This window comes from Erinaceus europaeus, chromosome 12 (genome assembly GCF_950295315.1).
Source record: "Erinaceus europaeus chromosome 12, mEriEur2.1, whole genome shotgun sequence".
Taxonomy (NCBI): domain Eukaryota; kingdom Metazoa; phylum Chordata; class Mammalia; order Eulipotyphla; family Erinaceidae; genus Erinaceus; species Erinaceus europaeus.
This window is the reverse complement of record NC_080173.1, coordinates 1,306,121-1,327,478: the sequence shown is the minus strand read 5'-3', so window position 1 is coordinate 1,327,478 and position 21,358 is coordinate 1,306,121. Positions and strand designations below refer to the sequence as shown.

Genomic DNA, 21,358 nt, shown 5'->3' with positions numbered 1-21,358 from the left:
GGGGGTTGCATCACGGGTGGTGAAGCAGGTCTGCTCTTGTTGTTTATCATTGTTGTTATTGTTGATATTGATGTCATTGTTGTTGGATAGGACAGAGAGAAATGGAGAGAGGAGGGGAAGACAGAGAGGGGGAGAGAAAGACAGACACCTGCTGACCTGCTTCACCACCTGTGAAGCGCCTCCCCTGCAGGTGGGGAGCCGGGGGCTCGAACCGGGGTCCTTAAGCCGGTCCCTGTGCTTCGTACCATGTGCGCTTTAACCTGCTGCACTATTGCCTGGCTCCCTTCTTTTTCACTTCTTTGGTGCTTCTAAAGGCCTGAGCTGTCTTGGATGCATGAAGGGGTAAACATAGCTTAACACCCCACCCGATAGTCCCTTCACCCCAATGTACACAATGCCGTGTGTCCGTTATGACCAGACCTCACGAAAACTGGGATCCATCTCTCCCCCACCTCACCCTCAAGCCATCACTGTCTGCGCAGGCAGACTTCTCCCCACGGAAGAGGGTAAGCGGGGTGCATCCACTGTGTGCACTTGCTCCGAGGGTCCTGTAGCCTCAGGCATCACAAGTCTCAGCTCATGGCACCCCACCCCCTTTCCTGCTGGCTGGAAGTGAAGGACAGAGAGCAGTTCCCTGTGGGCAACGGTGCCTCCCACTGGGATGAGGTTTCTGTGGTGGGTGGTTTGTAGAGTCTGTTGTCCATGACCGTCCTTGTCTGTCGGGCTTAGGCATCGAGTTGAAGCCTGCCCACACTCCCTTCTCGGAGCAGGGACAGCCTACCCAGTGTGCAGAAATGACATTTCAGAGTCACTTCCAAGGGAGGGAAAGCGAGCACATCCCGCTCACTGTCTCCTCTCCCTTTCCTCTCCCTTCCTCTGAGGGTGGTCCGTCTTCTGAAGCTGCCGGAGGAATAAGAATTGCTTGTTCAGAAATACAGGCCGTGCTTTGTAGTCAGAAGGGCGGCAGTCTGTGCACCCGTGGCTTTGTGCAGACTTCCTTCGGGAAGACTGACCGGCGGGGACTTTCGAGGTTTGGTCTGTCTTGCAGGCACCCAATAATTCAGAGCTGTCCAGACTGCTCTCCTGAGCCAGGAACCTTGAAAGGAAAATGCCGCCACTGTCAGCCAGAAGGATGAGCAGGATGATAGTCACTGCCGCAGCTGGGGGGGAGAGGTCACTAACCGGCGTTCTGTGTCCTTAAAATGCCCATGCGGTGTGGGAGACTGGCCATATCCACTCATCGGGAGTGGTGGGGGAGCTGCTCTGGTTTGCTGCGACTGACTGTGAGCGCTGGCCCCTGTGAGCGCTGGCCAGGACCGCAGAGATCAGGTGGGGCTTAAACTGTGCTCAGGGCCAGGCTCTTGCTAGCCACTGACTGTTCCCTGTCAAGTGTGTCAAGTTGTCTGTCAAGTGTGGCTAAGCACAAAGACTGCTGAATGCCTGAATGACTGTCCGTGAGTCACCACGTGCCCATGCACAGGCTCCACAGACGTCTCCATAGAAGGCTGGTGAGGATAAGGGCCTTTTTAAGGTTTGTCTTTGTTGCACAAAATAATTCAGAACATTAAACTGAGGTCTGCTTTGTTCCGTCCCAACACACTGATTTTGCTTTTCACTGGCCAGCATACGACTAACATAGGAAATGTCTCAGCTTACCCCAAACTAGCTGCAGTCACAGATGGTAAGAAGTCCAGGAGTTCTGGCTGTTTCTCCTGCTTTCATGTGTGGCTTTGAGCTTAGAATTACTTAGCATTGAAGCACACATACTTTCCATGACCCTCTACAACGCAGACTCATACAAGTGCATTTCTTCCATGATTTACTACAAAATGGACACTTAGCCTGGGCTGCTTGTTTTCCACCAGGGCGCTGCTGGGGCTGCCTGCCTGCATGGTGAATCTACCACTCCCAGGGACCGTTGTCCACTTTCTCTTTCTTGCCTGGCAGACAGAGAGAAACAGAGAGGGGAAAAGATACCTGCAGCACTGCTCCGCTGCTGGCCCAGCTCCCCTCCCCTGCAGAGGCAGGGGAGGACCAGGGCACACCTAGGCCCACAGCTGGGCGATGTGTGCACTCCACTGAGTGCGCCCCAGCCCATCCAGTCCTCTTTAGCTGCTAGTTCTTTTACTTTTTCCGCCCCATTTATCCCATTAAATAGAGTCAGAGTCAGAGAGAGACCAGAGTGGTACCGGGGACTGAGCCTGGGATCTCGGGCTTCTTAGTCTGAAGCCCTGCCACTGCACCATCTCCCAGGCCATCAGGCCTCACACTCCAGCAGGCAGCTTCCGTGTCACTGCTGGAAGGGTCACCACACTTGGCTCCCTTCCCTCAGTTTATTAAAACCACACCCTCATCACTGGTACTCACAACACCTGTTATTTTTGGTAGAGCTCTCATGAGGAAGACCTTCTAGTCGAACCCAGATCATCTACCGAGAATCCTACGTGTAAGAGAAACTCCAGACTTCCAGCCATCAACCAGAAGTCAGTCAAGCAGAAAGACAAAAGCACCATGACGGCCAGGAGTGCAGAGAAAGCAGCCCCCAGCAATGCCCCTCCAGGTGAGTGGCTGCCCGGCAAGCCCGTCCTGTGGTCAGGTTCCGCGGTGCTGGCCTGCTCAGTGTTTCCCAGGGAATGTGACCAACAGCGGGTCTGGGAGGCGTTGTGCAGGGAACGTCTCTGCTGTGGCGCTGGGCGGCTCTCGGCTGGAAGTGTCTTTGCCCTTCATTGTCTTTGCCCTTTCAGGGGAAGCATTTGGTCTCAAGGTTTATGACTCAGAGTAGAACAGGAAGTGAAGCTTTCAAAAAACACCTGAGTGGTTTCCAGAGAGGGTGTTCTCTCTGGGAGGAAGGGGTTTGAGAAGTCTTCCCTTCGGTGCAGTTTGGTAAATAATTCACCCTTCCGCTCGCTGCCTTTGCTGGAAAAGGCCAGTCCTCTGAGGCAGGCCTGGCTTAACAGTACCCAGGAAGCGGAGCAATTCACTGGGAGGTACTGAGCCCCCAGGTTCATCCCCCACCAAAGCCGCGGTCTACAGAGCAAACCTGACTCCCCATCGCGGTGTGGAGTTGGGGACCGGCAGGAAGGCAGGAGACTCCACAGTGGCCTGCGGCTCACCCAGTGCCAAGCACAGCTGCCCTCTGGTCCCAGCAGCCACCCCTGCAGTCACGCCCTGTGCAGCTCCACACACACTCCGCCACTGTTTTGTCGCCTTCATGACATGAAAGACAAAGCGACTCCTGCCCACTCTCTTTCCTTGAGCCCAGGGGGCTCTCACCGTGGGTAACAGCATCGCATTGGGAGATGGCTCACTGCGATTAGGATTCTAATTCAACTGCCAAAGAGAGAAGTAGGGAGACAAGATCACCCCCCACACACTATTCCAAGGTGCATGCTATCACTTACTGAACTGAGGATGTTTAATAGAAAATAACGAATGTCGGGAGTGGGGCGGTAGCGCAGCGGGTTAATCACATGTGGCATGAAGCGTGAGGACCGGCATAAGGATCCCGGTTCGAGCCCCTGGCTCCCCACCTGCAGGGGAGTCCCTTCACAGGCGGTGAAGCAGGTCACAGGTGTCCTTCTCCCCCCCCCCCCGTCTTCCCCTCCTCTCTCCTTTTCTCTCTGTCCTAACAATAATGACATCAATAACAACAACAATTATAACTACAACAACTATAAAAAACAACAAAGGCAACAAAAGGGAAAATAAATTTAAATTTTTTTTAAAAGAAACATCTTTTTAAAAAAGAAAATAAATGTCTAAAGAATATATGTTGGCTCCCCCTCTCTGTCTTCCCCTCCTCTCTCCATTTCTCTCTGTCCTATCCAATGACGACATCAATAACAACAACAATAAAACAAGGGCTACAAAAGGGAAAATAAATATTTTTTAAAAATTAAAAAAAGAAATAATATATGTTGAGGGGCCAGGTAGTGGTGCACCTGATTAAGTGCACAAGGACCCGGGTTCAAGCCCCTGGTCCCCACCTGCAGGGGGAAAGCTTGGAGAGCGGTGAAGCAGGGCTGCAGGTGTCTCTCTGTCTCTCTCCCTCTCTATGTCCCCTCTCAATTTCTCTCTGTCTCTATCTGATAATAAATAAATAAATAATTTTTTTTTAATTTCAAAAGAATATATGTTTATGCCGCTCCACTCACTTGCTGCAGCCCTCGGCCCCCTTGCTGAGAGCCTGCTCACCAGCCCCTCTGTCATCATGGAAGCCAGCAGCCTCGGTCTACTCACCCGTCTCCGTCTGTCTGACTAACATAGATGTTCTTCTCAGACTGAGCCAACTGCGTACAGAAGTCACAGTACTGACAGGAAGGGATAATTGATTTTGCGTTCTGGAGAACATCACCACTGAAGAATTTCTGGACTGGGAAGCTCCAAGGCTTAGGCAAGAGAGCCAGGCTGGCAGAAAGAGACCCTCTTCATCGAATGAGGGAGTGACTTGTAGCAGAGAAAGCCTCAGACCACCAGCTTTGTCACTCACCCTGCTGTGGGCCTAGGCAGCCCCCAGGCCCTTGCAGCCAGGAGCCGGACTGCGGCCGGACTGGCCAGAGCAGGTGGTAACCATCCATCCAGCAAGCACACAGAGTGGGTTGAGACGCCAACGAAAAGCAGAGCTCCAGTGTGTTAAGACTGCTCTGCCCACAGGGGCACTGCCCTCTGCTGGAAGTGAAGGACAGAGAGCAGCTCCCTGTGGGCAGCGGTGCCTCCCACTGGGATGAGGTTAGCCTGGCAAATTGAGGGCCAAGGGGCACGGCACGAGTAGATGCTGAGCCCAGTCAGGAAAAGTCAAGCCGCATGGCGGTCACAGCTCAGGAAAGTTAGATATGGGGGCGGCGGTGGGGCACCTGTGTTACCACCTGGTAAGACCCAGGTCCAAGCCCCTGGCCCCCACGTACAAGGGGAAGTTTCACAAGTGGTGAAGCAGGGCTGCAGGTGTCTCTCTTTTTCTCTCCTTCTCCCTCTCCCCCTCCCCCTCAAGTTCTCACTGTCTCTATCCAATAAATATTTAAAAAAGAAAGTTAGATGAACATCCTGCCACCATAGAGAGAAGACCTGAGGTCTGAACTGCCTGGCCACGTTAATCACCAAATAAGATGACTTCATCGCTCTCTGTTTTGAATGCCTCTGCAGAAAAATATTTTCACACAGCGTCGGATGCTGGGGATCTCGAAGGTGGCAGTGAGTCTCCAGAACTTCTTCTCTTGCCAGACCTCAGCGTCCAGCACAGCAACCACACTCGGTGCCACCTGTCTAAACTCGCCTTCCATTCTGCACTGCGTCTGCTTCCAGAATAAAGTGTCAGGCTGAACACGTGGCCTGACCGCCATGCTCATGTATGCCATGGCGGTCCTTGGCATAAAAGGCTTTTCTCCTGAGTGTGAACAGTCATCTGGAACCCCGAAAATGACTCCTGAGAAGAGAGGCCCCATCAGTGCCCTCTGCAAATAGGTTTATAACTGAGAAGGCACCATACGTACGTGTCCTTCACTCTCTGTCAGAAGGAATTCATGCATCTTAAATTAAGTTCTTATGTTTCATAGAACTGTTTCTACATGAATTGGCTTTTGACCCTCTTTGTGTGTCCTCTCTCTCTCTCTCTGTCCCTTTTTCTCTCTCTCCTCTCTCTCTCTTCTCTCTCTCTCCTCTCTCTCTCTCTCTCTCTCTCCTCTCTCTCTCTCTCCTCTCTCTCTCTCTCTCTCCTCTCTCTTCTCTCTCTCTCTCTCTCCTCTCTCTCTCTCTCTCCTCTTTCTCTCTCTTCTCTCTCTCTCTCTGTCTCTCTCCAGTTTATGAGCAAGTGCCTTGAAGTTAAAATGCTTAGACTAGTTTCTGGGCCCATTTCTTTAAAAATTATTCTTATTAATCAGTGACTGCCCCAGCTCTGGGTACTGATAGCACTTAGGATCAAACCTGGGACCTCTCCCATGCAAGTGCTTTGCACCACTGCTGCCCCTGGGTCCCCTTTCATATTTGCTTTCCTATTTGTGTACCTTTGGGAAAGTAACCTCTCTGTGCCTCAGGTTCCACAGCTGTAAAACGGAGGGTGGATATCAAAACAGATCCCACCTGTCGGGGGTGCTGTGAAAATTCAACACTACAATAGCCTTGTCCGCTGTGGCCTTGTCTAGCCCCGTCAGCCCCGGACACAAAATCCCATCAGGACATGTGGGCGTGAGGGTCACGCTTAGTCTGCAGAATGGACCAGAGTCTGTGTCTTAACAGAATCTCTTCTCCATAGTCTAGTTCCTTTATGAAAAGCACAAGTCACATGTGTGAATCCTAACATCACCCAGCAGGGACAGCACTTCTCCTACAGCCTGGAATGCCAAAGCAGGACAGTAGAGGGAAGGTGAATCATCAGAAAGCTTCCAGCAGGCCGGGGAGACTTCTCCCTCCTGACACAGAAGCTGGCTAGTGAGCGCATCAGGGCCCAGCAGTGTCTGGGCGCAGATGCAGAAGTCCTGCTTCACCATCAAGGAGAGCGTGGTGGAGGGGGCCGTGAGCCTATAGAAGCCACACGTTCTGACTTCAGAACCATCTGGGTCCCAGGGAAGCCGACAGCAGGCCCACTTGGGGGCTGGGGAGGACTCCGAGCAGCCTCCTTTTCTTCTCGCTCCTGAGCCCCCCCCCCCCATTCTCCTCCTCCCCAGAACAACAGAGGCAGCCAAAAGCCACTGTGTTGGGGTCCTGGTCCATGGAGCTCAGTGCTGGGGAACGCCTGTGCCTTCACTGCCTTCTCCCCTCACCTAGTGCTAAGCACAGCCCTCAGCAGTGTCCAGGAAAATGGATCTGGTGCCTGCTTCCAAACTCCTGCCCTTGACAGCAAAGCCAACCGCTCTGAAATTACCCTCGCCATTACCAAGTCCACCGTTAGCCACCACCAAGCTCTGACTCGTAGGAACCAATCCCCCTCAGCCCAGCAGCGGCTACTGTCAGACAAACTCTCGTAAAAGGAGAAAAGAGCAGTGGAGTCGGGTCTGTGAAGATAAGAGTCTAAAACAACTGTGGTCTCTTTTGGACTGGGACATGTTTATTTGAAGGACAGCCTAGAATCCCCAAGACTCACCTTGCAAATGAGTTCTGTTGACTTCTTCTCTGGAAGGCCTCGCGAGACGAATGGGTTTCTAGTAAGTCCGGTTGGTGTCCAGCAGCTTTCCAAGCCTCTGCCTGAGTCAAGCATCAGTGGCGTGCCCGTTTCTTACAGAGCTGGGAATCCCAGCCCCTGCGTGGCAGCACTTCCAACAGAGAGGGGCCGGGTGGCGTGGAGCCCGGAATGTGAAGCCCCAGCTCAGAATCTTGATCTCGGTCACGTGACCCTGCAGCTTCTCCAAATCCCATCCCCTCCCCAGTAAAATGAGTGTTCCCCACCTCACCAACTAGACAGAACTCACACACTGGGTGTGGACCAGGTCTCGGGAGGAGTAGCCCTTCATTTCTCTCACAGCCGCTGTTCCCCACATGCAACTCCACCTGCTTGTCACACGGGGCGTGTTTGAGAGAAACCATGATAAGCAGCAGATGCTGATGGGCCTTGGGACTCCCAAAGGCTTGAGTGAGCTAAGGTTCCACCATTTTTCTCTTTCTCTCTTTCTTTTTTTCCTTCTTTCTTTCTTTATTCCTTTTTATTTTTTAACCAATGCCTCAGAAATTCCACATTCCTTTTTTATTTTATTTTTATTAGCAATTTAATAACAATTAGCACAATTGTAAGATAACAGAGGGACAATCCCACACAGTTCCCACCACCAGAGCCCCGTGTCCCATCCCCTCCACTGGAAGCTTCCCTGGTCTTTATCCCTCTGGGAGCATGCACCAAAATTCTTTATGAGGAGCAGAAGGTGGGAGTTCTGGCTTCTGTCATGGCTTCTCTGATGGACATGGGTGTTGGCAGGTGGATCCACACCCCCAGCCTGTCTCTGTCTTTCCCTAGTGAGGCAGGGCTCTGGGGAGGGGGGTTTCCAGGACACACGGTGAGGTCGTCTGCCCAGGGAAGTCAGGGTGGAGTCCACATTTCTAAGCAGCTCCTGGGCTCCACGTGGCCCTGTGTTGCTGGTCTAAAGACAACGCTGAGAGTGAGAGCGCAAAGCCATGTCATCCTGCAGATGTGAGCGGTTGGTCTCAGGTGACTCCGTGTGTGCATGGCTGAGCTGGAAAGTTGGTCAGGCAGCAGGGGTCTCTCTGGTCCTTGATCCCTGCGGGCACCCGTGTTCTGGCTTCAGGAAGCTTGGCAGACTGTGTGTGAGGTGAGGGAGCAACTGATTAATCTCAGGGCCTGGCCGTCCTCCACCCCCGAGGACCTCTGCCTTCCTGAGCCCTGGGGACCCTGCTCTTCCCCAGGCCGGGCTGCTGGGGGCTGGCAGGGAGAGAGGCCTCCTCAGAGCACCAGGCACCTCTGCCAGGGCAGCTCACCAGACCGTGACAGACAGGACCCAAGCTTCCACGGAGCTCAGAGGGGACGACCTCCATTCGTGGGGGATTGGCTGCCGAGGAGCGTGAGGGAGCCCTCGGCTCCAGCAACTCCTCAGACGGAAAGCGAAGCCCACGGCCCCTGGGACATGGGGACGGCCACCCCGGCCTTCTCTGGTGCCCTCAGGCTTCTGTCTGTCTTCTCCCCGCATCCTGACTGCTTCTTTTCCCTCTTGCAGGTGACAGCAGGGAGCGCCCTCTGTACTGTGTTGAATATTCCCCTTACTGCTCCGTCTTTGCTTTCTCCCCAGCGCGGCAGCCCAGTTCCAATCACTGCTGCCTCCTCCTGCCGTTAGTGCACCCTGTCCCCTCACCGGCACCCCCGGCTTCCCTGTCCTCCTTCAGGAGCCCCTCCATCCCCTTGTCCAGGATCCCCACTGTCACCTCCCTGGGCTCCCCGCCCGAGTGCCTGGCTTCTTTGTGTTACGTGCCCGTGTCCTGCCCCACCCCGGCCGAGACCCCAGTGCTGTGCCTGCCGGGCCCCCGCAGACCCAGTAAGATTTACCTGGTGTGGTAAGTCCCCCTGAGCAGGGTGCAGATCCCCTGAGTGGGACAGGGACAGGCGGGCAGGGAGGGCAGGGCAGCACGGCAGGTAGTGCCGGCAGAGAGCAGGAGGACTGGCCACCCCCAGGACCCAGAAGCGGGCCCCCAATAAAAGCTCATCACCTCTCGAGACTCCTTTGATTTCTTGGCTGTGTCCGGCACACTCCCAGGGTGAACGCAGAAGTGGGGCCGGCCCTTCCCGTGTCCGTGTCCATGTCCGTGTCCGTGTCCGTGTCCGTGTCCAGTCACTCCCTGGGCCCAGAGGGCGGCGCCAGGTCAGCTGGAGCTGACACCTTTCAGAGCCAAGCTGAGGGGACAGCCTGAGGGGCTCAGCCCACCTACCTATTAGGCTCTGGTTTCCCAAAATGAGAAGCTCCCACCCCTGGGCTCCAAAACAAGACGTATTTATGGCCCTTAATGAGGCCTTAATTAAGATCTCCCCTGGGTGTGTTGTGCCGCACAGAAAGGCGCCTGCTATACAAGGCAGCCCTGGCTTTTGCGTGTGAGCCATGATTCTTCCCTGATCTAAGGCATTTCTCAGGCTTGAGGCACCTCCAGACACCTGGTGTCAGTCAAGGCAGTCTGGGGGCAGAAGGGCCGGACTTGTGTTTCTCTCAGCGTTTGTCTAGTACGAGCCACGTCTGTGTGTGAGGGACGAGTGGTCAGAGGCAGAGCCGGTAGCCATGTGCGTGAGCTCACCGTGGCCACTCAGCTGGGGGCTCCTCCTCTCTCCTGGCCAAGCTGAGAGGTGTTCAGACAAGACGGGGCTCCCGGCACTGTATCCTGCCCACTGCTGCTGTCGCTTCACAGGAGGCCTCGCCTTGCTCGGCACCAGGAGCAAGTCAGCAGCGCTGGAATGTGGACCGTGAGCCCCTCTTCGTCTCCGGGGCAGAGCCTGTGCTGGCTCTGGAGAGGGGGCTCTGGTTCGTCTCCTGGGTCATCTGACTCCCTGCAGACTGTGCACCAGGCCAGGGCTCCAGAGGTGGAAAGTCTGGGTCACCTGTGGACGTAGGCAGGATTCTTAAGAGCTTGCAGAGAGTGTCAGGGAGACAGCATAAGGGTTCTGCAAAGCCTTCACATCTGAGGCTCTGAGCTCCCAAGTTCAATCCCCAGCACACCGTCAGCCAGAACTGAGCAGAGCTTTGGGGAAAAAAAGCCTGGTGGGACCAGATGGCAGTACATGTGGTTGAGCACACACATTACAGTGTGCAAGGACCTGGCTTCAAACCCCTGTCCCCACCTGCAGGGTGCTTCATGAGAGGTAGAGTAGTGGTGTGCCTCTGTCTCTCTTCCTCTCCTCCCCCTCCCACCTCAGTTCCTCTCTGTCTCTGCCATGTGTGTGCGTGTGCGTGTGCGTACACGCGAGCGTGTGCATGTTGAAGGCACTGGAGCCGACGCTGAGTGTTGGAGACTCTGAGGTCCACATGTGTAGACTCTGAAGGTCAGGACGCCTCACTGTGGGCCACAGTTGCAGACAAAAAGGACTTTGTCTCAAAGTCTGTGTATCATGGGTCCAGAGTACCTGGGGGGGGGGGGGGCGCAGGGCAGGCACAGTCCTTACAGCCCTGGCCAGAAACTCCCTCGTCCTCAGGAGCCTCTCGCGAGCGCATAACAACAGCACACAGGCGTCTGTCAGGCAGGTCGCGATTAAAAAAGTCGCTCTCTGCTTTCTGGACTCTGGAGAAGGATGGAGGTGAGTCGGTCAATAAGGGCCAACAGCCGCAGGGACACAGCTCTCCTCAGCCCGGGGGAGCTCACTCCTTTCCAAAGCTGGAACCCAACCACAGTGAATACTCAGAAACAAATCCGGTTGTCTCCGTGTGCCCGGAAAGGCTGTGCTCTCGAGTCCGGCTCAGGGACCCTGCCCAGCCCCGACCCTGCAGCCCACAGGCCACAGATATGACGACCTCAGCTCTCTGAAAGGCAGTGAACCAGGCACCTTCTCTCAGACAGACTGAGATCCAGATAGTCAGTCTAACGGCGGTGCGAATGCAAGCTTGTGGAAAACACTCCTGATTCAAACCAAAGTGCAGTGATGCTAAGCACATGTGAAGAAGAAACGAGACTGCCCACCAACCAGCCACCTGACTTAAAATGTGGGCCTCAGACACCCTCCATTGGGACCTCAGTCTGTGTGAGCACCCCCGGCTGTCCTGCGAGCTGCTGCTCTGACACATGGGCAGGGAACATGAGCTTGGAACTTTCTGGAAAGCCAGATGATCACTTGATAAACAACCTGAGAACATGGATGTGGATGCAGACAACAGGCTGAGACCCTAACCTGACGGGCGTCGGGGAGCAAGGCCCAGGGTGTCCCTACCATTGTCGGCTGATGGCAGGTGTCGCCGACAGGTCCATTCCAACACCTGCAAGCTGGAAGTGCTTGGCTAAAGCCCCTGACTGTAGGCTATGCTTTGCTGAAGTCGCAGGTGAGGGTCCCTGGTGGCAGCAGCTCTGTGTCTGGGTACTGTGACCCCCATTAGCAGGTGGGGGACCCTGAGGCGCAGAGAGCCGGCTGCACGCAGACGAGGGCGTGGCGCCAGGATTCTTGCCTGGCTCATGCTGCGTCCCCTGGGTCATTCTCCTCACTGCGTCCCCATCACCGAGCTCTCTGAGCAGTCTGTATGCAGAACAGACATTCCCAACAAGATCAGTTACTGAAAAGGCTTTGCACCTTCCAGCAGCCCAGGCCACACAGAGTTTATCAAGGAAGAGAAGGCCACACCTGGGGCGAATGACAGTCATCCCAGAAATGCAGAGCCCCAGGGCATCCAGGGACGGAAGCAGACAGAAACTGCAGCTACCAGTGAAGGTGCCGGTCCTCAGGGGCGCAGGTAAGGACCCTGGGGTGAGTCTCGGTCCTCAGAGAGAACCAGCTCGTGCTGCCACCTGGCTCGTAGACACCGTGCTGTCGGTGGGAGGAGAGGCTTAAAGCCAAGAATTTGGATCTAGAATTTCTCCAGGAAAGACAGGTGGGGGGAGAGCGGGGAGGTGAGTCGTGGTTTTCCTCTGCCGTGAGCCCACAAGCCTGACTGTACGTGGTTCTGAGTGGATGCCAGCTGTCCGGCTTCTGACAAGGACACAGTGGTGGCACTGGAGGAAGCGTCTGCAGCCCCGGGCTGTACCAGTGGGACACAGGCCTCACCCACTTCCCAGATCAAGACCTCTGTGTGTAAGAAGTAACACTGCAGTGAAGGTGTATGTCGCTCTCTGAAAACACTCCTTTCCAGCTCTGGGCACCTACCCCATGGCCTTAGCCGTGCGGCTCTGCCAGCCACGCCACCTCTCCTGTGGTGACTGAGGCTCTGCCAGCCATCCCACCTCTCCTGTGGTGACTGAGGCTCTGCCAGCTATGCCACCTCTCCTGTGGTGACTGAGGCTCGGCCACCAGCCGAGGCCCCCGAGACTCAAGCAAAATAACACCTGACGGCCAACCTTCCATGGACTCAATCTTTCCCTTGGAGAGACCCAGGCGCCACCTCCATGCCAGCCCAGAAGCCAGGCCCCTTTGTTACGTCATGTGGCATGTGTGCTGGTGAACACGTGTGGACGAGGAACACGGTGGCAGGACTTGCATGTATAGACCTAGGGGCAGTCAGGGTGTAAGTGAGTCAGCAGCAGCCCGACAGCCACAGTCCCCTCCCCCCAGGCCAAGTAGCTCCTCTGGATAAGTATTCCTTTGCCTTAACAGTAAGCATGATAAGGTTCACCTCACTGGATGGCTGTGGCAGCTGAGTGAACTCCTGAATGGAGTAGCATAGTGCCATCGCTGCTGAAGCCTCCCCAGGGACTCCCAGATGTCATTTGAACGATGGGCTTCTCCTACGTGACATGGTCTGGGCCTCAGAGGTTCACACAGCCCCCCGTCTGCACACAGAATCCTTTTTTTAAATTAGTGGTTTAATATTGATTTACAAAAGTATGAGATAACAGGGGTATAATCCATACTGTCCCCACCACCAGAGTTCTGTGTCCCCACTCCCTCTATTGGAAACTGCAGTAGTTCTCCCAAGCTCACAGCTACGGCTGGCTATTATTTCCTTAACTGACTATATTTATCTATTTATTTGCTCATTTTTCTGTGGTCCTGCCTTCTCTTCCTTTCTAAGTCACACCTACTACTTCTGAGTGTCACCCCCTCCCCCCTTTTCCCGCCCCCCTCTTCTCTCTGGATCCTGATGGAGTTGGAGGTCAGAGCCCTCTGGTCATCTTCCCTGACATTTCTCCCCCTCTGGGAACATGGACCCGATTCCTTACAGGGAGCAGAAGGTGCGGGTCTGGCTTCTGGAATTACTTCTCCACTACTGTTCCATCTTTCTATTCCACCCAGCTCCCTATCTCTTCCAGTCACGTCCACATTCTTTTTCTCTCATTCTGAAGTGCTGTGCATGAAGTGGAGTAGGAGTCAGATGTATGAACTATATCCGGGAGAGATTTGAAACAAATGTGGCAGGTAACATATAGAAGGCTCTTACAAATCAACAGGAAAAACACAAAGCCCTAATAGGAAAAAGTGGGGAAATGTAAAATAGACAACTTCATATAATAACTCCAAGAACAGCAAACAAACTGTGATGCATTTTATAGTGTACTCTTATACTCTATAATCAATACTATGCAAGCAATGAACAACCGTGTGCTTAGAATAATAACAGGAGATAATGCTCACAATAAAATGCTCGGGGAAAGAAAGCAGGATGTAAGCTGTATACACTCAGACGTCGCTGTTTCCTGTTTTCTGTCTTTAATCTGCACCCAGGTAGGAGAGCCCTGGCTGTAACTGCAGATGCCTCCAGGATACAGGTTCTCGGCCCAGAGAAGGGCACAGCCAGGGTGGGGCCTGTGGGAGCCCTGCCCACTGGTGTGGCCCGTGAGTTGCCCTGAAGGCATCTGGGTCTGGCAGTATGGGCACTGCTATTTTTTCTTCATTTTCATTTGTAAGACTTACTTCTTTTTAAAGTATCTTTTAAATTTTTTTCTTTGTATTATCTTTTTGTTTATTGGATAGAGACAGCCAGAAATTGAAAGGGAAGAGGGAGATAGAGAGACACCTGCAGCCCTGCTTCACCACTCGTGACGCTTTCCCCCTGCAGGTGGGGACCAAGGGCTTGAACCCAGGTCCTTGCGCACTGCGACGTGTGCACTCAACCAGGTGTGCCGCCACACGGCCCCCAGATTTCCTGCGATAACTGCACAATAGCCGAAGATAAGCAGAAGTGCACACTGCTTGCTGCTGGGGTCACAGGGAGCCCCAGTCCCGAGAGCTGACCTGAGCAAACAGCTGCCTGTCCTGTCCCCTCCCTGCACCTCACACATTCCTGCACCCAGCTGAACCTGCAAGGCTGGAGCTCCACAGGCCTCGAGGCATTTGGCAGCATCTGTAAGGCCTGCTCCATGCACACCCGCTGCATCCCAGCCCTGGAGCGACTGAAGCCTGCTCCCTGTTGATAGATGGTGAAGAGGGTTACACAGCATGAATACAGCAGCAGTCTGCCACCTCTACGGAAACACACATGCACAGAGACACAGACACGTGCACACACACACACAGAGACATACACACATGCACACATACATACACAGACAGACTTGAACACAGAGAGAGACATATACACAGAGACACACACAGAGACACATGCACACACACACATGCACACAGATATACACAGACACACACATGCACACAGATACACACAGACATGCATGCACACAGATATACAGACACACACAGACACACATGCACACAGACACACACATGCACACAGATACACACATGCACACAAATACACACAGACACACATGCACACAGACACACACATGCACATGCACACAGATACACACATGCACACCGACACACACATGCACACAGATACACACATGCACACAGACACACACACAGATACACACATGCACACAGATACACACATGCATACAGACACACATGCACACAGATACACATGCACACAGACACACATGCACACAGACACACATGCACACAGATACACACACACACGCACACAGACACACACGTGCACACACAGCTGCTGTTTGAGTTTTGGAGAAAGGCCCCATGGTGGTGAGAGAAGACGGAGGGCTTGAGATACCCCTGGGTGCTAATTCTGGGACCCGCAGGAGCGGCCCCTCACCACTGGGCCGCTCACCGAAGCCCGGGTGAAAGGCTTCCCTGCGCTAAGCTGTGCTTCTGCTCTCGCTGGCTGGCTGTGCTCTGCTGTGTGCCTTTGAAGTCCAGCCGCGCCAGCTCTGACACCCAGCAGACCCTGTGTGTGCAGGGAACCATCAGCAGATGCAGGGCCCAGCGCTCGTCAGCTGGCCACAGGCCCGTCACTAAATCTGGAGCAAAAGCAGTCAAATAGGGGCTACGCTCCTCTACGTCATCTTGTTTTCCTAAAAGCAAAAAGCAAGAATCAAAGGAGAGTGTAGCTGGCCAGGCAGAAGCATTGTACTTCAGATGTGGTCAGCCCAGCCCGGGGGCACGCCGGCTCCAAGCACCGGGGCAGCTGCCGACCTCTTCCTGGGGCTGGTGGGCAGCTGGGACTATCTCCACAGGAGCTGAGAGGACAGATGTGTGACTGGGTGCCTCACGTCAGTGTCTGACACTTGTCTCCCGTGGGGCCTCAGCTGAAGGGCTTATTGACCTGGCCTCCACTCAGCCAGGCACTGGAGGGTTTACATCTCACACTCAGGGGCTCCTGGACCCGCTGCGGCCTGTCCACTCTACAGACCCGCCATGGAGCCAGGCAGTGAGGGCAGTGCCCTCAGCAGCTCCCACAGGGTGATGGGCAGGAGGGGTAAAGGCAAGTGGACCCGAGGTGCGCCGGCCGGGTCCGGTTCACACACGCAACGGACACTGAGCCAGGTGGCTTCTCTTGCTCACAGGACATGTCCTGAGGGCGAGGCAGGAAGCTTTGTGAGTGCTGGATCAGTCTTGGAGGTGCCTCCTGTCTGCCCCACCTACTGCTTCTGGCGGCCTTTTTTTCCATTTCTATGATTGTTATTTGACAGGACAGAGAGGAACTGAGAAGGGAGAGGGAGATTGGGAGAGAGAGAGACTCCTGCCGACCTGCTTCACCACTCATGACGCCTCCCCTGCAGGTGGGGAGCTGGGGGCTCAGACTTGGGTCCTCGTGTTTCGTACCTTCTGTGCTTAATTGAATGTGCCGCCAGCTTAATTGAATGCCAGGCACCCCCCCCCCAATTTCTGTCTCTATAGAAAGAAAAAAGAAGAGGAGAAAAGGAAAGAAGGAAGGAGGGAAGGAAGGGGGGAAGGAAGGAAGGAAGGAAGGAAGGAAGGAAGGGGGAAGGAAGGAAGGAAGGGGGGAAGGAAGGAGGGAAGGAGGGAGGAAGGAGGGAAGGAAGGAAGGGGGGAAGGAAGGAGGGAAGGAAGGAAGGAAGGAAGGAAGGAAGGGGGGAAGGAAGGAGGGAAGGAAGGAAGGAAGGAAGGAAGGGGGGAAGGAAGGAGGGAAGGAAGGAAGGAAGGAAGGGGGAAGGAAGGAAGGAGGGAAGGAAGGAAGGAAGGGGGGAAGGAAGGAAGGAAGGGGGGAAGGAAGGAAGGAAGGGGGAAGGAAGGAAGGAGGGAAGGAAGGAAGGAAGGGGGAAGGAAGGAAGGAAGGAAGGGGGAAGGAAGGAAGGAAGGAAGGGGGAAGGAAGGAAGGAAGGAAGGAAGGAAGGAAGGGGGAAGGAAGGAAGGAAGGAAGGAAGGAAGGAAGGAGGAAGGAAGGAGGGAGGAAGGGAGGGAGGAGGAAGGGAGGGAGGAGGGAGGGAAGGAAGGAGGGAAGGAAGGAAGGGAGGGAGGAAGGGAGGGAGGAAGAAAGGGAGGGCCACTTGGAGCACTGAGTTTGCTCTGCAGGCAGCAAGCTTCAGCATTCACCCTGGTGACACAAACATCACATCAGCAGGCAGAGTTCAGATGGTCACTCCATCACTTATTAGAAATAGAACCCTGGGTCAGCCACATGATCTCCTCAAGCCTGACGCCCCTGGTCCCTGTGTTCTGTGGCGGGGCTCCCTCACTGGGCTTATGAGGCAGGTTTGGACCAAGTGACCTCACGGGGAGGATCCCAGCCACCTGAGCACCCCCTCCCCACTCCCCTCTCTACTTCTCCCTGCTTCACATCCAGCTGCAAAGGGTGGGAGTGGCGGGGTAGAGAGTTCTGCTATAGGGGGACCAGGCGGCGGTGCCCCTGGTTGAGCACGCATGCTACAGGGCACAAGGACCCAGGTTCAAGGCCCCAGTCCCCACCTGCTGGGGGAAGCTTTGCGAGTGGTGAAGCAGGTTTACAGGCGTCTCTCTGTCTCTCTCCCTATCTCCCTCTCCCCTCTTCTCTGATTCTGTCAAATAAATAGGTAAAGAAAATATTTTTTTAAAGAGCTCTGCTGTAGAGAGAGGTTATGACTAGGACCCAGTGACAGAGGAGGCAGTGATTTTGTGAGACATTTATACTTTTAATCTGGTACTGTGAGCAACCATAGTCATTGGGTGCCTGAGGCTTCCTCCCCGCCCAAGCGGGTTGGTTCTTTTGTCAAGTTTGTGTGTGGCAGGAGAGCCAGGTAGTTTTTGTAGAAATCCCTCCCAGAGGGAGTCGGGCAGTAGCGCAGCGGGTTAAGCGCACGTGGCAGTGCAAGGACTGGTGTGAGGATCCCGGTTCAAGTCCCCGGCTCCCCACCTGCAGGTGGGTCGCTTGACAGGCGGTGAAGCAGGTCTGCAGGTGTCTGTCTTTCTCTCCCCCTGTCTGTCTTCCCTCCTCTCTGCATTTCTCTCTGTCCTATGCAGCAATAATAACAACAATGATAAGCACAATAATGATAAAAACAAGGGCAACAAAAAAGCAAAATAATGAATAAATAAATAGATAGATAGATAAATAAATAAAAAGACGTCCCTCCCAGATTGAGGGTTCTCCTTTTCAGTAAACATTGGTGTGAAAGCCAACACTCAAGACCCGCCCGTTGTCAGCACAGCGTGACCTGGGGCTGAGGGGTCTTCTCAGACCCCCGGCGGAAGGCACTGCAGCCTCACCCGCAGCCCACCCTGGGCCCCACACGCGCCCGGGCAGAGTCCAGACACAGCGGCACTGAGGCCGCGCTGCCACCCCGCGTGCCCCGCCACCGAGACCCGGCCTGCGGCTCCCCTCGAGCAGTTGCGGCCGGCGCTGCAGCTCTTTCCCCGTAACCAGCAGTGTGCTTTTTCCTCCGTGCAGATTCAGTAGCTCAACAGGAAGGCCCAAAGCGGACCAGCGACACTAAACCCAAGAGACTGACTCGAGAGAGAAGGAACGTACTTCCATTCTCCCAGAAAATGAAGACGAAAATCAAAATCACCCCCGAGAGAAGCAGAGGAGCGCCCCCCCCAGGCCCGCCCCCGTGCTGCCAAGGGACAGGCTGCCCCCAGAGGCCGGGCGGGTCCCCGGGCACGACGGGCACGACGGAGCCGAGGAAGGTGCCGTTTGGGTTCCGGGATGAGGACTTCTACTCCGTGTTGTCACTGAACGCGGGGGCAGCCGCCGACGACGACGACACGGAGGAGGAGACGCGCCTGGAGGAAGAGCGGCTGCTGGTGGGCATGCGCCCGGCCCGCTGTCCCTTGAGCCAGACCTGCAGGCTCCTCGGGGCCCCGGCCACTCTGGCCAAAAGAAAAGCCTGCGAGGACAGTCCTGCCAACCGCGGGGCAGGCGCTCCCTGGAGCGCATCCTGTCCGCACTCGGCGAAGGCCAGCAGGGCCGCCGAGCCTCCCGGCAGGCAGAAGACACCCCGAGGCCCCGAGCCACCCCGCCGGGGCCCTGCCGCAGACAAGGACAGTGTCGACGGGGAAAGTGACAGGTCGGACGCCAGTGTAGACGAGGACATCAATGCTGAAGACGGGTCGAGTGGCGGCTACACTCCCATGGAAGACAGGCCCGGCGCCCGTGACCACCAGAGGGACTGGCGGGCCTACCTGAGTAGCTCCAGCCGCTCTCTGGACTACTTCCTGTCGGCCAGGCCCGCAGCCCCACGGGCAGCAACGCACGCGTCCTACAACGCCCACGGGCCGGTGGTCTTCCCTCCTCTGAGTGATGAGGTCCCGGTAGACCCGTCCCCCTCCTCTGCGTCAACTTACAGCTCGGACTCAGAGGGGAGCCTGAGGCTTAACATTCGCCAGCCGCTGTCCCCCATCCGAAGCAGGGGTCTGGCCGCCTGTACAGAGCAGCACAGTTGTTCCCAAGCAAACGATGCTCATGAAGCTGATGTCAGGAGAGGAGACAGCGGCGCAGCCAGCCAGTCTCCAGCGGCTCCATCGTACACACACAGGCTTTTGCTGGATCCTGAAAACAGCCTGTCTTCTGGGCCCTCTCTCCCAACAGTGAACTTACAAGGCCACTTGCACATGTCTGGGTCCCTGCAAGAAAATATACCTTCTTTTACCTTCTTTGCAGTGTCTGACTTCCCAGGTCAAAATAGTGGCAGCAGAGTGTCCATTTCTGCTTTCATAGATGAAAAGGAAGCCACTAAGAGAAAGGCAGACCCGGAGAAACTCAAGAAGCTGCAGGAAAGGTGAGGGGTTCTCGTGAGTCCAGGTATCTACATGTGTTTTGATTCCATTGTTCTAAGATTCGCCTCCACGGACATGAGCAGACTTGCACTAGGCCATAGGACTGAATCCTTCCTTGACATTTTAAAGGCTCTGTGTTGGGAAGACGGGTGCATAGCTCTTACCTGTATACAGTTGAGGCTGTGGTTCTGTTTCCTCAGGATTCCCAAGGTGCTTCTCCTTGAATACCAGAACTTTAAGAAAAGCCAGCCTGCTAGGTGCAGGGTTTCTGGCAGCTATACAGTGAGCGATTGTCTGCAGAGGCTGGGACCAGGGTTTCTGTAGAAAGCCGCCCCCCCCCCCCCCGACACACTCAGTCTGCACCTCTCCCTCCGAGGACTGTGCACAAAGCCAGCCAGGTTCTAGAATTGAAACCTCCAAAGTAACGGGCTGTAGGCAAGCAGTCACCGTAGTCACATCCTTCCCCCGAGAGCCGTGCCGGGGGAAGCTCTGCTTCCACTGGATGTGGTCTTTCACATCCATGAGAGAGAAGCCACATCTCTCTCAAACCGCTCCTTTCTTTGAGAGAGTCCCAGGGTACTTCATAACCATGAACCTCTGTAAATCTGCCATCAAACTCCATGCCAGGGTTTCGCCATTCGGCTTTGGACATTTACTTCCTTACTGACCTGGTAGTAGATCTGGAATCTGAGCCTTCTCTGTGCACGTTAATGGTTAATGCGGTTGGCTGGGGCCACTAGGCAGCCTGTCACCACTCAGCTGGGAGTGGGACAATTCCACAAGGGCCATGAGTCATGAGTGCCAACGGGGTCAGGTCTTATGACGCCCACGTGCGTGTGTCTCTTGCAGAATCACAGGCCTGGAGTCACCTCACTAAGTACCTCACACACAAAAATACGGCTGCCGGCCCAGGTCTAATGTTGGGACTCTCACCATCCCAAATTGATGCCCTTGAGCTAAAAGATGATTCCTTTTAAAAATGCACCCACAGCTAGCTGTAGCAACCCACTAAGCCACTGTCATTTCTATACTCTGCCCATCAGAAACTCTCTTTTTTTAATGTAATAAGCCCCTGCTCCCACCTTATACTTTCAAAATACTGAATTTAGGAAATGCTAAACTCAAAACTTTAAAAAAAAAATTACCAGTGACACTATGATCCAGAGGTGGGCACTAGGTAAAGCTCTGTTTCCAATCTTTTATCTTTGCATAGAAATGTAATTTTAAATGTTTTTATTATCTTTATTTATTTAATAGACTTCCAGAAATCAAGGAGGAAGGGGGTGGCACAGAGGGGGAGAGACAGAGAGACACTTGTCACACTGCTTCATCACTCACAAAGCTTTGCCCCTGCAGGTGGGGGGAGACTGGGGGCTCGAACCCAGGTCCTTGCGCATTGCAAGAAGTGCACTCAACCAGGTGCGCCACCACCCGGCCCCAGAAATATGATTTTTAGTGAATTTTGGTTCATAGACTTTAGCATGCCTTACTTTAACATCTCAAGCCCATCTCTCTATGCTGCTTAAGCCCTCTCTCCCCCTTGGTTAGTTACTTTAGCACATAAAAACGTGTAGATACTTGAGAGAATTAGCAGCAGAATAAAGCCCAGACGTCTCTGCACCCCCTTTGCAGCTCAGAGAACACCCCAGAGCCCCAGAGGCTCCCCTGTCCCTCTGCCCAGCTCCCGCGCCCCCACACACCTTGCAGCCCCCAGGACTCCGTTCTTGCTGTGACTGATGCTTTTGCTGTTTGCTGTGCTGTTGTTAGAGGGGTTTTGCTTTATGGTTTTCCATGTGC

General features: G+C 54.6%; 1 protein-coding gene and 1 long non-coding RNA gene across 9 annotated transcripts in view; one reads left to right on the top strand and one right to left on the bottom strand.

The window, feature by feature from the left end:
* Positions 1–21,358, top strand: part of MARCHF10 (membrane associated ring-CH-type finger 10) — an 88,568-nt gene that overhangs the window by 42,850 nt on the left and 24,360 nt on the right. For 6 of the 8 annotated variants that reach the window (XR_009552880.1, XM_060202521.1, XM_060202524.1 and 3 more), the window contains 3 exons: positions 2,389–2,560; positions 11,697–11,849; positions 18,234–19,563. Coding sequence is in view for 7 of the 8 variants with exons in the window: in XM_060202521.1 (XP_060058504.1) it covers positions 2,389–2,560; positions 11,697–11,849; positions 18,234–19,563 (1,655 nt within the window). In the remaining variant the exon portion in view is untranslated. The remainder of the gene's footprint in view (positions 1–2,388; positions 2,561–11,696; positions 11,850–18,233; positions 19,564–21,358) is intronic. The other 2 variants (XM_060202522.1, XM_060202525.1) reach the window with 2 other exon arrangements.
* On the bottom strand, positions 17,458–19,231 carry LOC132541801 (uncharacterized). The gene is made up of 2 exons (XR_009552881.1): positions 19,130–19,231; positions 17,458–17,798 (listed from the first exon to the last, which is right to left on the bottom strand). It is a non-coding gene; the product is annotated as an uncharacterized LOC132541801 (long non-coding RNA).